The sequence below is a fragment of the Bacillus rossius genome, chromosome 17 (genome assembly GCF_032445375.1).
Source record: "Bacillus rossius redtenbacheri isolate Brsri chromosome 17, Brsri_v3, whole genome shotgun sequence".
NCBI classification, from domain to species: domain Eukaryota; kingdom Metazoa; phylum Arthropoda; class Insecta; order Phasmatodea; family Bacillidae; genus Bacillus; species Bacillus rossius.
The window spans coordinates 13661162-13677209 of NC_086344.1; the positions used below are offsets into that span (position 1 = coordinate 13661162).

At 39.8% G+C, this 16048-nt stretch overlaps 1 protein-coding gene across 1 annotated transcript; it reads left to right on the forward strand.

Annotated features, from left to right (window-relative positions):
• The first annotated feature begins 1086 nt into the window (after positions 1 to 1086).
• On the forward strand, positions 1087 to 15295 carry LOC134540592 (coiled-coil domain-containing protein 6). Its single transcript, XM_063383419.1, has 3 exons — positions 1087 to 3086; positions 7268 to 7369; positions 11022 to 15295. Exon 1 carries the CDS (start codon positions 1503 to 1505, stop codon positions 2757 to 2759), a length of 1257 nt encoding a protein of 418 aa, XP_063239489.1. The 5' UTR covers positions 1087 to 1502; the 3' UTR covers positions 2760 to 3086; positions 7268 to 7369; positions 11022 to 15295.
• The last annotated feature ends 753 nt before the right edge of the window (positions 15296 to 16048 follow it).

A 16048-nucleotide genomic window follows, 5' to 3' on the forward strand; every position in this document is an offset into this window, starting at 1 on the left:
TCTTGCAGCACAGGAGATCTGTGGCTATCCGCCGCGCCATTCACATGTTCAATCGACCACTGTAAAAGTCCGTGCACACCACTTGGCAACCTATTCTGGTCGCGCGTACCGTTTACGTGGAGAAATACGCATGTCGCAGCGGTCAGACAACAGAAGCGGCCAGTACCTGGACCAACAAGTGTATCGGTTCTGAATAAATGCAGTGTCGTGTCAAATCGTTTACCAGTTATTTATAAGGCGTCCTGGGTGGCCTGAACAGCCCAGGTAGGTTTCGAACAAAGACGCGCTCCTGCCTGCAGCCACGAGGCCGAACCCCCGTTAAAACCCCTGAGATCACTTTCAACATTAATAATCAATTTAAAAACTTAGACAGGCAGCGGGAGTGGCGTCAAATGGTTAGTAATATTGAATTTTCTTAAAAAATAATTTAAAACTGTTTCCATACAGAAAACACAACAATTCAGCCAACTTTTTGGGCATTTGACCAATATAGCGCAACAATAAGCTGAAAGGAAAAAAAAAATACCTTCACAGAGTTAGCATGTACTCATGCAGACAAGGCCACACCTTGCTACAGAGATAGTTTTACAGTGGGAGGAGTAATTACAGTTGAAAACTTCAAAGATTTTGTAGGAAAACAGGAAAACAAAAAGAGGCAGTCACTCTTTCTTGATGAGAGTAAAACAAGCTTTATAAATGGTTTGTAGTGAAGAAAGGTTGTATTAGTTTAGATGGATATTAAAGGCAATATTATTGGGTTGGAACCTCAATTTTTTAATTTTTTCTTTTGTTTAAACCTACTGAAGACCAATTCCAATTATAAATTTTTCTTGGGGTATGTGATATAGGGAGTATGGAGACTAGTCAATCTTGACAATTTTTTTTACTAGAATTTTATTATTTCCCTACCTTTTGGATATGCTTTGTAAAAAGAGACAATAAAATGGATCCTTACACGTGTTAGTTTGCTCATAAGTCTCTATAGTAAAATCGGCCCTGAAATACTTCAGCTGATAAATGCTGTAGAACGATTCCGGAAAACATCTCTTGCCAGTGGTGTACGAATGCAAGGAGATTGAACGCTTTGAAAGACCAATGGCCAATCTGTTTTAAACGTATGACGGCGCTATTTAGGGAAGCGTGTTGAAAATTTTTTTGTGTTTTCTTTTTTCTCCTTCTTGTGGTTAGCTAACTAAATTGTGATGAATGAGAAATTTAAACGCTATTAGTATTCACCAAGTACAATTTTCGCTCAGCAGTTTAAATTGTGTAAGTAGCAAATTGGAAGTGGGACACATAACCTTGTTGAAAAAAACACAAATTAAGCCGGGTTTGCTTGAAGCATGTAAAATAATCCAGCAGAACTGAAGAATAGTCGTGAGGACAGAGTTTTACGTGCAGGTTCGCGACGGGCGGGTGGATATAGTTTTCTCGTGTTTGAAGTTGACGGTGACGGCTGAAAGCTGGAGTCGTTTGGGATCAACTTCACGGACAACAGCAGGATGGCGGACAGCGCCAGCGAGAGCGACTCCAGCTCCATCGACGGAGGTCCGATCATGATGCCTCCGTCGCCGGTCACGCGCGAACAGCTCCAGAAGCGGATCGAGTCGTTGCAGCAGCAGAACAGGGTGCTGAAAGTGGAGCTGGAGACGTACAAGTTGCGAGTGAAGGCCTTGCAGGAGGAGAACAAGAACCTCCGCAAGGCGTCGGTGATCATCCAGGCGAAGGCCGAGCAGGAGGAGGAGTACATCAGCAACACGCTGCTGAAGAAGATCCAGTCCTTGAAGAAGGAGAAAGAAACGCTGGTCCACCACTACGAGCAGGAAGAGGAGTGCCTGACGAACGACCTGACGCGGAAGCTGAACCAGCTCCGGCAGGAGAAGTGCTGCCTGGAGCAGACCTTGGAGCAGGAGCAGGAGTGCCTGGTGAACAAGCTGATGCGCAAGATCGAGAAGCTGGAGGCGGAGACCTCGGCCAAGCAGGCCAACCTGGAGCAGCTGCGCCGGGAGAAGGTGGAGCTGGAGAACACGCTGGAGCAGGAGCAGGAGGCGCTGGTGAACCGGCTCTGGAAGGACATGGAGAAGCTGGAGGAGGAGAAGCGCGTGCTGCAGATCAAGCTGGACGAGCCGGTGTCGGGGCCCGCCTCGCCCAAGGACCTGAGCAGCGAGGGCGACACGGCCTCGCACCTCAGCTCCAACGTGCAGAGCCTGCGCAAGTCGGTGGAGGGGCTGCGCCGGCAGCTGGCCACGGCCCAGAAGGAGTGCTCGGAGAGGATGATGCACTACGCCAAGGAGGAGAAGGTGATCCGCGAGGAGAACCTGCGACTGCAGCGCAAGCTTCAGCTGGAGGTGGAGCGCCGCAAGGCCCTGTGCCGCCACCTGTCCGAGTCGGAGAGCAGCCTCGAGATGGAGGACGAACGGGCGTACAACGAGCTGGCCACGCTGGGCGGCGGCAAGCTGTCCCGCACGGTGTCAAGCCCAGTCCCCTACCCGTCGCCCAGCTCCTCCCGGCCGCTGAGCCCTGGCGCGAGCATGATGGCCACGTCCGGGAGGGTGTGCCCCACGTGCGGCCAGGCGGGCCTCGCCCCGGCCCCGCTGGGCACCTGCTCGCCCCCGGCGCCCCCCCTGCCGCCCGTGTTCAGCCTGCGGCGCGCCTCGGACCGCTTCGTCAAGCCGCTGAACCCGCTCGCCCTGGGCCTGGCCCCCGCGGCGCCCGCCCCCGCCTGCGAGATGCCCGTGGACCACCCCTCGGCCCCGTAACTCCGCCCGGCCGTCGTCTCGTCAGCTGTTGTGATTCCGTTGTTCCTGCTCGCCTCGGGGTGGCCGGGCGAGCACGGACCGTTCGTGTTTAACATTTGTTTTGCCGTGCCTATTCCATATCTCATGTTAAAATTTCTATTAACAATGCTTCGTAAAAAATTGTAATTATTTGTTGGAACATTTGCTAGAAGTGAATATATATGTAGTTTTGTTGGACGTTTGAAGTGTTTTTGGGCAGAATCAAGACTGACTTAGGAAGTAGTGAATATTCTTAATGGTAACCGAGACTTTCGAATCTGCTCGTCAATTGCTTCTGATATTTTTTTGGTAAGTTTGAATCTTTATGTTGGGATAAATTATTGTACTGTAACCTGTTTGTTCACTTGTTTGTGTAATTTTAGCTGTGGCATTTTGTTTAAAATAGGTTTCAGAATATGTTGCAAAGTATCTTTATGGTTAAGGATATTTTTCATGGTAATTCTGAAGGAAAGCTACTTTTCAAAAAAATAAAAAATTCAAATGCTTTGTTTTATATTTCCTGATGTATTTTTCAATTATCCTCCAAGAGGGCCTTGTGATACTTCAAATATTTTATCAGTAGTTTTTTAACACGTTTTTAAGTTTGGTTGTTTTATATTCTAAATCTCATATCTTCAAAAGTAATCGGTTGGGTTAGGTTAGCTACATTTAAAATATGTTTGGGTGTATTATCTTCAATAAAAATTAATGTAGCTAACCTAACCGACCGTCTACACTATATTAAAGTATTTTAAACGTATCTAACCTAACCCAATGAACCATTCTTATATCACACACAGTACCTATTTGTAATGTTGTTAACCTAACATATCTCTCTTTATAACTGTGTAATACTGGTTAACTTCTTAACGTATCATAACGCCCATTTAGGGAATGATTAAAAAAATTTTTAGATTTTTGAATTTTTTTTATGAAAAGTGTCTCCCCTTCAGAATTACCCTTGTAATTTTCTTACAGCGCGAATTTTCCACGAAGAAATAATAAAATTTCGAAAATACTTTTTCCAGACACTAAAGACGTTCCTGTATTTACCCTGAAAAACAACGGCTGTATCTGAATACCTAGGGATGCGTCCATTAAGTTTACGTCCCTACATCCCTAAACAAATGCACCCACAGGTTAAAGGATGCATTCTAAAGGATGTACGATATCCGAATTGTTTTACAGCTAGCACTACCTGTTAGTTTGTCGTACTAATGTGGATTGGCATTTTATATTCATGACCTCTAAACGTGGGCAAGTAAAACGTAAATGAACATTCAAATTTCTAAACAATTTCGGATGATTTCAATTATCGGTGGGAATTGAAATATTGAAGAAAATTTGAATCGGGGACTTGTTGTTCCTACAAATCAATTAATTTACTGTGTATGTGAATTATGTAAACATGTACTTATGGTATAAGTATTTATAAATACCATAGTTACATTTCACGTGTTTATCTTCTAGATCAAAATCCATTTTGATTAATTATCTCGTATGCGAGAGTCGCATCCCAAAAAATCTCGAACTAGTGGACGCATGAGAGGATGCATCGACATCCCTCGTGAGAATTCGGATACAACTCAAAGATGGCCGCGTCCATTACGATGCACTATCTATGGATCCATTAGGCCACTATTCGGATACAGCTAACATTTCTATATTCCTACTGGTTTATAAGAAATCAACGTTAATAGATTACATCACAGGTCAGCTACGTTAAAAATACTTAAAATATTGTGGACGGTTGGTTGGGTTGGTATCGCTACGTCATGAATTGGTAATTCCTAAGCAACCATTCAAAAATATCTTGCAGTATTTTTTATTGGAGCTATAACAGCCCGGCCGTGTCCAGTGTTTTGAAGTATTGTTAATGTGGCTAACTGTAACGGAGTCGGCAGTTTTCACGATTCAGCTCAAGTTCTTCAAATCGTACACACACACACACAGACTCACATGGGAAAGTTAAAAATTGTTATTGCCGCGTCAACGCACACGCATCGTGAGGTAAGTTACGAGCGGTGATTTCTCAGAAATCGGTAGGAATTCAGAAACAGTGTTTTCAGAGTATATACAAAAAAAATAAGGTGTCTAGTGTTTGAAAAAAAAAAAGTATTTAACGGGATTTGATTATTGATTCAAAGAAAAGCTTTGACGTGAGAATTTCCCACGCTAGTTGTTCCTGGCTGTCAGGTTGCAGTGTTGCTCGGTCATTTGGTCCGCGAGAAGCGTACTTACTTATCCGTAACGTGTGAATATCGGGGCACGATACAGCAGACGCGTCGTGTCCGGAGATCCCTGGGTTCGATTACCGGTTGGCTCCGGGAGTTTTCACTGTGGAACATTTCCTTTCCAAATCTACTCCTGAAGGTCGTGTTGTCTCCGGCAATTGTCTGTGTGTCGGGCGAACGCGAGTAAAAGCAAATTGAACTCCGAAAAATATATTTTTTTTTCTTTCTGGTATACTTTATAATCATGTTCAACACAAAAAATACTTATCAACTTCAAGAAATTTGAAATAACCACTTTTATAGTTGTAATAAATGCTAGTTCACTGATTAAAAGTAAACTAACAACTTACAATAAACCATTTTAGAAGCGCACAACGTATACATTTTTTTAAGAATGAAGCAAAAAAAACATCGTAAAAACTGTTTCATTTGATGTGTATTAAAATTATGCACTTAAATTCAGTTAAATGGAAACATGTCATTTTGAAATGCATATATGTTCTGTGAAAGTTTCCATGAATTGGATGACTGAGCAGATTAGGATTCTCTTATAAAAAAAAATTACAAAAATTAGGTAAAGTTAGTGGGTTGGGGTGAGTGTAAAGATTACACTAGTTACCAAAGAAAATAAAACATAAAACTTAATAGACGTACCAACCCAATACATATTGTCTATTCTCCAGCAGGTCGATTATTGATCTTTTAGCCGAAGGCCTCACAACTATGACGCCTTATTGTTATGACAGCGAAAGAGCTATTACATTTCTCGTCATAAGAGTCGCGCCTTACATAGGGCGTCTTGACTATGATGCAACAACTGCGTGTGATTTGCAGCAGTTGGCATTACTGATGCTTCGATTTTGTCAACTTTCGGAAGGGCTGTGGTCTGGTTGCCGTGGCAACCCACCGCAGAATACTAGTGTTTTGAATTTTCGTGATTTGTAAACCCAATCATCGGAGCACCTCCAGTTTTGAAATGGCGCAAAAGCATAAATTAAAACACTGCATAAACATTGCTCTTGAAATATTCAAACTTATGTTTCCATATTTGCTGCTTGTGATAGCTTTTATTTAATTTATTTACGTAATGCTTGCACTTCAATTTGGTACTTGTAATTTGAATGTATTTGCTAATGTAAATTGGTCTTATTTTTAACTGTAGAAGTTTTATTAGCAGCTGAGAATAACAATGTTCATTTTAATAAAAAAAGTGATTCTCCATGTCAGATTAATTCTTATTTATGTATGCATAAGGAGTTGACATTAGCACACACATAAAATAAACATTTTTTCAAATATGCTGTATGGCACATTCATAAACATTTTAGGGTAAATTACAGAAAAGTGGCTTCTAGGAAATAAGAAAATAATAACTTAATTGAAAGCTTGTTTAGGTTAGCTATATTAATTGAATAAAAGGTAATACTTATGTATTAAATATTTATTATTAATGTATCTGACAACCCAACAAACATTTTAGTTAAGTTACTAGCTTATATTAGCTTTATTTCCCGGAAGCGGCTATTCTACAAAATTATCATATTGGGAATCTATTTGTGTTTGTGGTCCAAATTATCTTTATATTCGTTGTGAACCGTATTAAATACTTAGTCCTTATAAGCCCAAATAAGAATACTTAATTCTTCAGTTTTGCTAGGTTTTATTTTAGTTCCTTGCAATATGTTTGAAATCTTAAATGTTAAATGTTAAATGATATGGTTTGCATTTATATCACAAAAACTCATTTCATGTTTCTTGGCTGTCAAAATCGTAACAAATTTGAGAATTTTTAAATGCCAGGTAAAATTAATTAATATTTTCTGAAAGAAATTCAAACCATATCATGAAGTGGCCAGTTGCATTGCAGTTAAACCTAAAAAAAGTTTCAGTTCTGCGATAAATTAAATTCTCCTTATTTGTACAACCCAAAAATGTTAAAAATGTAACTTTGGCAGCTAATTATACAAAAAGTATGCGCTGTATATATTTTTTTCATTTCTTGAAAGTTAAACAATTGAGAGAGTCTATAAGTTGATCAGTGACTAATATAAATATAAAATCTTGACCTGAAATGGGAGGCGCCCCCTTATTGTCGCGACGGGGCACAGTGAGGTGGTTAATGGACCCACAGGTGCAGGCTGTGTCGAGGGAACGTGGAACGTGTGTGCGCTGCAGGGGAGTGTGTGAGCTCTAGAGTGAAGACGTACTGTAACCAAGTATGCATTAGGAGTTGACGTGCCGGAACCTGTGTTGCAGCTGGCGGGGGCGCTGCCTGCCGGTCGCCACAACCGCCGTGTCTGACCGCACGGCTATTGTTGGGGCCGCGAGCCTGGCCTCGCCCGGACCGAGCGTGTGCAGGTGCGTGCGGAGAGGGTCTCTCCTCTCCCTTGTGCGGCGGCGGCAAGTGTTGGTTCGAGACCACAACCGGTCCCTCACAGTGCGCCTGTGACCGAATTGGTCAGCGATGAGGGTGTCTGTGTCCCTGGGGCTGTCGGGGGCACCGGGGCTTCTCCCCGTGGACGCCGGTCCACCTCGGGTGCGATCGCGGGTGCCTGACACTGCCCCGTGCCTCTAGCACTCCCTGTCCTTTTCCCATCCGTCCGTCAGTCACGTGACCTCTGGCCAATCAGAAGGCCCGAGGAATTCCACCCGTCCGTCCGTTCGTCCGGCTGGCAGAAGCTTCCCTAGCCTTAACTTTCGACGGACGGACGGACGGACGGACGCATGAGATCAGAACCACCAAAATGTCAGCGAGGTACTGCGGGAAACCTTCACTAACTTAGAAGGTTTTGAATTTTTGTTTGAGAGTTCAGCTGCGTCCATTGAATTTTTAACTTACATTTGAACAAATTTTAAAGTTTGATGATCGATTTTAAGATTGACCGAGACATAGAAGCGTAGTTTATTATGTGTGGTAAACCTGAAAATATATTAAAAAATATCGGCTAAAAAAATGAGTTGAGTGATAAAAAATTAATGTCAATATAAATTATCTAGACTAGAATTTTTTTTTTCCCACCTGTTCAAGCCCGTTGGCAACATCAAAATGGGAAAAATTTGACAGACGTGTGATTTGGTGTGAATTGCCCGGCTCGTCGGTGGACGGATGTGACGGATCATGGAGGGTCCATCCGACGTGTTCCGCCGCGGTGGAGGATCTTGCTGCTGTTGCAGGGCAGCCGTCACATTTCCGTAATTGTTATTCGCGATGAGCGCCGGTTTGAGTTTGATGGCGTGTACGTAGCTAGCGGAGGCGACCCCTCGCGCTCGGATCGTCAGACTTGCCACAGATCTGCGTCCGTGTGAACACGTGCAGGGCTGAACGTGTATCTGATGGCATCGTGCGTGGCGCAAAAACGCACGTAACACATATGCGTGACCGCATTGGCGTAGCTGTGTTTATAAAGTTGGGGGGGACAAATAATGATTTTGATGTCATGTAAACCCATTCCCCTCTTACTAAGACGGGGGGTCCGGGGGTCCTCCACCGGAAAATTTTGATTTTAAAAGTGCAAAATAGCTTTTTTTAAGCAGTTTTTGTATCTAACCATTGGATACATCGATGTTAAAATTATTATTGTTTCCTTAAGATAAAATTTGAGAGTGAAGAAATTACAAATAAAGTTGGGCAGGATAATATTATAAAATAAAAATATCACAGTCTAGAAACTCCACCCAAAAAGTTCAGGGGGACACGTCCTCCCTGTCCCCCCGGTTCCTACGCCCCTGCGTGACCGAGTAATAGCTTCTTTCCTCTACACAATGATAGCTTCTTTCATCTACCAAATTAAGGTCTGGACGTACAGTTGCAAAAATACAAGCAATGTAAGTGTTGCATGGTTTCGTTACATATGTTAGTAGCGACACCCAACTGACTAGAAATGTTTCAGTAAAAATATTTTTTTTACAAGCATACAGAAATTTTTTTATTGAAAGAGCTGCTTTGGTGAGAAAGCAGCAATTATATTGTATCCAAATGATTAAGATTGTGTTTCAGTGCTGCTTGGTGTTTTAACTTGTGTTCCGGTGTTGTATGTTGCAATGACAACTTTTTGGGTTCATAAAAAAAATCTTTTTCTTAGCAAAGTATAAGTTTTCAGGTATTTTTTGCCTTTGGCATTTTTTTTTTTTTTTACAATTATAGCCAAGTCCCCTTACAGCTTGATATGCATAGTTATTATCTAAAAAAATTTGTCTGAAACAAATTTTGATAAAACAAATCATTGCTGCAGGATGTAGAAAAAACAGTGGTAAAAATCCCCCCCCCCCAAAAAAAAAAATCATAATTGCAAACTATGTACCCCATAAAAAAAAGTTAATTTTTATTTTAACATTTCTAAATATCTATGAATTTTGGCTGAAATAATTTTTCATACAACCTATCATTACTCCAAGAGGTTAATAAATGGGGGTTGAAATGAAAAAAATTTATAAGTTTCGTATCACATACACTATCAAATCCGTTCTTGTTTATTTTAAACATTCTAAATATTGCCTAAAACTTTTGTCAAAAATAAATTTTGATAATACCAACTATTAATAAATCCTAAAAAATATTGAAAATTTTTGCTGAAATAATTTTTGATGGAGAAACTATTACTTCTTAGCTATCCATAGAGACAGGAAAAATTCGCGGTTTTGATGACCTTCAGGATAGACTGCACATTCCCCTGTAGACTCGGGCAAATAATGCAAGTTCATTGGCTGCCGACTTGTGAGTCGTCTCGGCTGGTTCGTCTGTGATTCAATCCTTCTTTGGTTGAGGGTTTATAATTGTTTGATATGCATCCAGATGAACAGTAAGCCAATAGTAAAATCATCTAAGAGGTATATGTATTTGAATTCTAGCCTATCGCCGAATGAATCCGCAAATTTTTCCGGTCTCTAGTTATCCATTGCTGGATACATTGAATTAAAAACATTTTCACTGAATGGAATATTAGAAAATGTGCAACTGATCAATTTAGAATATTGGAGAAGTTATATATACATAAAGTTCTCAAAATGTTCCAGAAGTTTCTAGAAGTTCACAGAACATTCCATAAGAAATTTTTAATTTGAAATCTACCTACGCCTGTACTATTTGGCTATAAATTGCACGAACGATTGATGTAAATTTTATTGCCAACAAAGTATAACTTTTGGATCTGCGTTTACTTAACAAAAATTAGAAATCACCTTAAAATTATAAGTAATTATATAAATCCTGAATATAGTTGTTGTTTTGTCATGAAATTGCTTTGGTAAATATCCTTTTTATTATAAAAGATATTCTGATTTGTAAAACTTAGTAGGTAATGACGCTATTATTCAGTTTTTTTTTAAAATTTATTTTTCACTTGTTTATTGTGGCAGTTACACGCATAAATATTTCATACCTATGCATAGAATTTCACAGAAAATCTTAAATGAAAATCACTTTTGGATTTTACACTAGTAAGTTTTTTACTGGTAGTAGGTACAAAAGAGACGTTTCAGATCTCGCTGGCAATATATGTACCTACGCTCTACGCCTTTGAGTTGATGTTATTGGTTTAACGAACCAGTACAGTATAAAATATTCTACGCAGTGTATTTACGTTACTGTTGCTGTGTGCACTTGTTAGCTGCGTTGCTTGTACGTAACTGTGTAAGACTTAAGTATCTCTCTGCCTCTGACGTGATCTTTATTTTCTTGGCGTTGCTTTCGTTTGAGGGGTTTTTACTGTTAATTTATTTTGATATCGCTATTGAATTTACTAGTTTACAACATTTCCTTACTAGATATTTACTGCAATACTTTCATGACTTTTCACAACTGTTGGATAGTACATAATAAATATCTGTTGAGAAAATTTGAGACTAAAGGTAAAGTGCAAGAGCTATCGTGATAAATTTACGGGGAAAGTCAGTGAATGATTTTAATGACAAAAGTTGAACTAACCGTCTTGGCTGTGTGAGGTGGAGACGTAGAGCGATGTTTGTTCTTGTTTCTGTAGCAATCTGCTGACGTTGTGTCGATTGTTCCCAGTCGCGGCCGATGGAGCAACTTCAGGACCAGAGCGCCGGCTGCTTTGCGGAGACGTCTCGGCGTGGGTCTTGCACAAACTTTTTTTTTTTAAGTCCGTGTTTCTAATGTTGCGGCGGATGCGTGTGTACATGTAGGCTGTTTGCTGTCTTTCTCTGTGTCAGCTGTTGAGAACTAAACTTTATATGTTTTTTTTTTAATGTGCATCTTGCCAACAAGTCAGACAACCACAAATGGTTTTTATGGAGTTACGTTGATTTCTTTTTTAAAGTTCTCGAGAATTCTCAATGTTTTGTCACGACTATGTTGTTATCACTTTTGACAAGTGTGATGTTTTTTTTTAAAGTAACAAGTGGTTTTTTTTTTTTGGTTGATGGATTAATATTTTTGTGAACTTAGCTACAGGTAGCCAGCTTTATTGGAGAGTTAAGTATTTCAAGCTGAACACCGTAAAGTGTGTACAAGTAACATCTTACTTGAGTTTGTTTGTGTGTTCAGGGAATGAAGCATGGGAATTAGCTTTGGAAAGTTGGCGGTGCTGTGGAATGCAAAATTAATGTAGTTGTAATTCTGTGTTACCAGGCTTGAAAACATTTTTATATGCTAGCTGACTGTGGAAGAATGCCGTTGTTTTGCTTGTAAGCGATGAATAGGTACTTGTTGCACTGATTGGAAAGATTATTACCGGACGTATGATTCGCAGTGAGAGGTTTAACTATTTTTATTTTGTTCTTTTGGCACTAAATATGGACATGATGGTGATTGGTAGATGGCTTTGCGAAGGTGTTTTTAATGATGATCAAGATTGTCAGATGGAGTGGCAATACTTATTGGTGTAAACATCTCATATTTCACTGTCGCAGAGATGAGAATGAAAGTGCAGCTTGCTTCTGTGATGATCCAGTAAAACTATTTACAGCTTGCAACAAAAAAAAGTTGGATTGTTTATTTAATTTTAAAAAATTGGAGTTATGTGGACAGCCACTGTTGAAATTAATTATTGCCGGCTAGATGTAAATACTGCGTTAACTTTCTTGAAACATAATAAAAACATGATTAGTAATTACATTTCTGTGGAAGTTAGCATTTATTGCCAGTAAATGCGAGTAAAATATACATATTTGTAACAGCTGTTAGAACATTTATATTTTTAATGTAAAGTAGATTAATAATTGTTTATGACAATTTCACATAACCCAAGTAACCGTGTATAGATCGTATTCAACTGTCCAAGGAACCGGACACAACTGCTGATATGGTATTGTCATGTGGTTCACTTCGAACTGCCCACAAAGACTTGTCCCACAGATGAAGGCTACTCTAGCGATGAGGTGTACAATCAGGTTCCACCGGATGCTGAAGTCACTAGCGAATTTTAGTAAAGGTCATGAAAGTCCCTCAAAAGTAAAGAATTTTCAAAAGTTTTCATTTAAGAGTCTAGAATTTCTTCGATGCAAATTCAACTTTGGAGTTAATTGGCTTTAGAGATTTCTTGGTTTGAACTCCCAAATGTGGTGTTTCCGTAAAGGTGCAATATTTTTGCATCTGCTGATGTTTGAAAACGAAAGCTTGTAGATAAAGTCATCGACATTGCACTGTAGTTAATATAAAATCAATGACACATGTTGGTTATGCTTGCCTCTGTTTGTTTATTTCATTAAAGGAATTAAGGCACTAAAGAGAAAGTTACTAATTTTTATCTCTGCGAACTGGTAGACACGCTTTATTAGAGTCCGTGGCGTGTCGGTCGCTAGGCGCCGGAAGCACGGCCATTGTCGTGCGTGCGCGGTAGAGTGAGCACAGAAGTGGTGTGTCTGAACGTAAACAGGGTTCGAAGCGAGATTCATCATCGTACGCGCGCACTACACTTCATGTGCGTACATTCAGTTTGGAAGTATTGCAGAAGTATACTATATTGTGTACGTTATGTACTACCAATGCGATCTTCCTCGAACACAAGGATTTTTGTCGAACTCTGCTTGCGTCTTGGCTCCGACAGACTTGGACGAGGTTAACGTAGACTGCAGCACATTCAGAGTGCCGTGCCGTATGTTCGATACGAATCACATTTTTAATATCGACATATGAAGTTTGCCAATTTTGGATTTTGCTTTTGCCGGTGTGGTTCATTTGGCTACATTGTAATTAAAATTTTGTGTATCCAGTAATCAGCACATTGGTGACGAGACACAGTGGAATGTTTGTGCGATGTGTGATGATGGCCTCTGACAGGGAGAAGATGCATGTATGTCTAGACAACCGGAAATTCTGCAAACTTGCTTGGCCTCCGGCTAAAATTCAAAGCCTTGTGCGTGTTCTACCAACGTTTGCTTTTTCATTGGCTGTTTTCTCAGTGGGAACCTTCTTGTACTTGTTAGCTGATTGGTTTACTTGTCTGTTAACAGGGCGTAGTTGGCTTACGGTCGTTAAGGTATGTGTTGAGCGAGAGCTTGAAGGTTTGCAGTCTAGCTTGCATCCAAATTAATCTCTGAAATTTCAGTGTCCCTGATAATGTGTTCCCTTCATTCGTGTTGCATGCAACTACATCTGGCCGCCCGTAATGGAGGAAATGTGTTTCTGGAGTCACGATAGTGGGACAGGCAATATGGACGCCAAATATCGTGTGATACTGAACATGCAGTTTACCTGAGAGACAAACAAAAAATAAACTTGTTTTCATACAAAATGTTCTGACCTTTTCTTGGGCACCTATATAGTGCATGTACGACAGCCGGCAATTTTCACAAGTTCGCTTTAGTTGACGTTGACAGAAAAACATTGAATTCAAATTTAACAAATCTTAAAACACTCACAAATTTTGTAGCATTGATGTCACAGGTGATTGGGTGGAAAGCTGGAAAGTTATTTTATTTACTTTGTGCTCATCATGCGATTGAGATTCCAGCATTATGTCCTTCCACGTGAATACTGTGTGCTCATGTTGTTCTCCTTACTGTATTAGTCTTGTTTAATGTTGGTAATGACTCCTAGAAAATCATAGTCAGCTAAAGATAATTGAAGTAGAAATCTATGAATTTTGATTGCAGGCACTTTTTTTTTTATTCTCATTGCCAACTTCGTACTGCTAGTAACAGCTGATTACATGAATATGATATATCATATTTTCAAATAAGATTTTTTGTGATGCTAAACTTTCGTAGAATGCACTTCACCGATTCGTGTGAGTTAAAATTGTACTAGCTGAGGTAGAAGTATAGACAGTGTGTGTTACATTGGAGCTCTCCTACATGACTTTTTTTTTTCCCTGTTACTTTATTACTTTTGACATTTCATGCCGATCGGTGATGCTTCGTGTGGAAGAGAGCCGCACTCTGGGCTGTCTGGTTGAAGACGTAGAAGTTCATCGACGAATGCAAGCGGCATCCAACGAGACAGCCGTGACCCGTGACTCGACAGCACCGCAGAATTCCGAGCCAGAAGACAGTCCGAGGGGTGGGGTCGTGGAGACAAGTGGTTCGAACGAGGCGTCCTCACGCATGTTTCGGTTGTATTCCACGGTTCGGCACCTAGATTGTCAGGATCGCAAAGTAGTTGTGACTTTTTAAATTACACTCTTTGGAAATACTGCAAATCGCAAGCGTAGCACAAGCCTCAGCACAGATTTTTTTTTTTTGCTTTCGCGTAGCAGCTTTAAGATCTAATGTTTGTGTGTGTTTCAGAAATGTTACTAGTATATCCTCACACACCCACTACTTGGGTCCTCTGCATAGCTACCTGCTCTATTGCTTCTGGTGCAACGTACCGTTCAGAGCTAGGTCGCGCTTGTAGAAGTGATTATTTTTGGTGTGAATGGATAGTATAAAGCTTTCAAAATTGTCTTTCAAACAAAAAAAAATGCAGTGTTCTACCAATTTCTTGTAACACTTGTTCTTTCATGTCAATGGTCTGTATTGCAACGTAACACAAGTTCATGTCTTGTTAAGTTATTTACTGTAGTCTTGTAGCTATATGCATGTTCAAGTAAGGTAACAATTTTTGAAGTGATAGGTTTTTTTATTTTATTTTAACAAGTGTTATGTTTGTAACACACTACTGCTTCAAAGGTTTTAATGTAACAAAATAAACCTAACAGTACATACTCAGTTTAGTTTTATTTTGTCCTTCAAGAGAATCAAGATTTCATTAGTACATGTGCATTTAGTTTGCAGTTGAGTTGGAGTTCTCGTGTCGTGAATGAACTTTTTCTGATCATTGTAGTGAGCACTGGCAACTAACTTGGTTTGGAAAATTCTGATAAAAATTTTTGTTCAAAGTGCCTTTTGTCTTTTTTTTTGTCTCAAAAGTATGTAATTAAATGTGTGACATGTCAAGGCGTCAGCTGTGTGTATCACGATTCCTCAACGGCCGGTTGTACGAACGTGGTTTCCATTGTCATGTTTCGAATATTCATTCTGTTAGATGAGTTACGTAGCTCTTACGTCAATCAGACCCGAGTTATGTCTGCACTATTAACCTTCCTGTTGAGCCATTGTGAATGGAGATTCAATGTGAATGGCAGTAGTAAAATTATTGGTGTATTTATTTTTTCGATATTTTGGTTGGTGGTGTTTGTTCACAAGCAAGCTACCCTGAATAAAAACAAAAGGACCAGTGTGTTTGTTAGACACGTGGGTGGGTGCATACGTATTATTTAATGTAGTAACCTTGTGGGTTTAATTGTAACCTGGACTTGAAAGTTTCCGATTGTAGGAACTCCACTGTATTAGTAAATATATCGTTTGAAAAAAAAAATTGGTTGTCTGCAAAGTCGGTTTACAGACGATAGTTTAACGTGACGTCATAACAAAACATTGATGGAGTGATTGCATACTTGAATAAAATTGAATCATTTTTATTGAATTATCACTATTTTGTATGGATACAAAGGAGGAGTGAAATGAAATCTACAATTTAATTGATAATTTTACTTTTATTTGCACTCATTAATTCAAATATGTTTATTATTTTAACTATAACTTTTACACATGTTTGCTATTTAAATTCTTCCAATCTGTGTTATTCTGTTAAGG

Bases quoted from the DNA above. Each gene is read 5' to 3' on its own strand.
- LOC134540592 (XM_063383419.1), top strand. From the start codon at position 1,503: ATGGCGGACAGCGCCAGCGAGAGCGACTCCAGCTCCATCGACGGAGGT.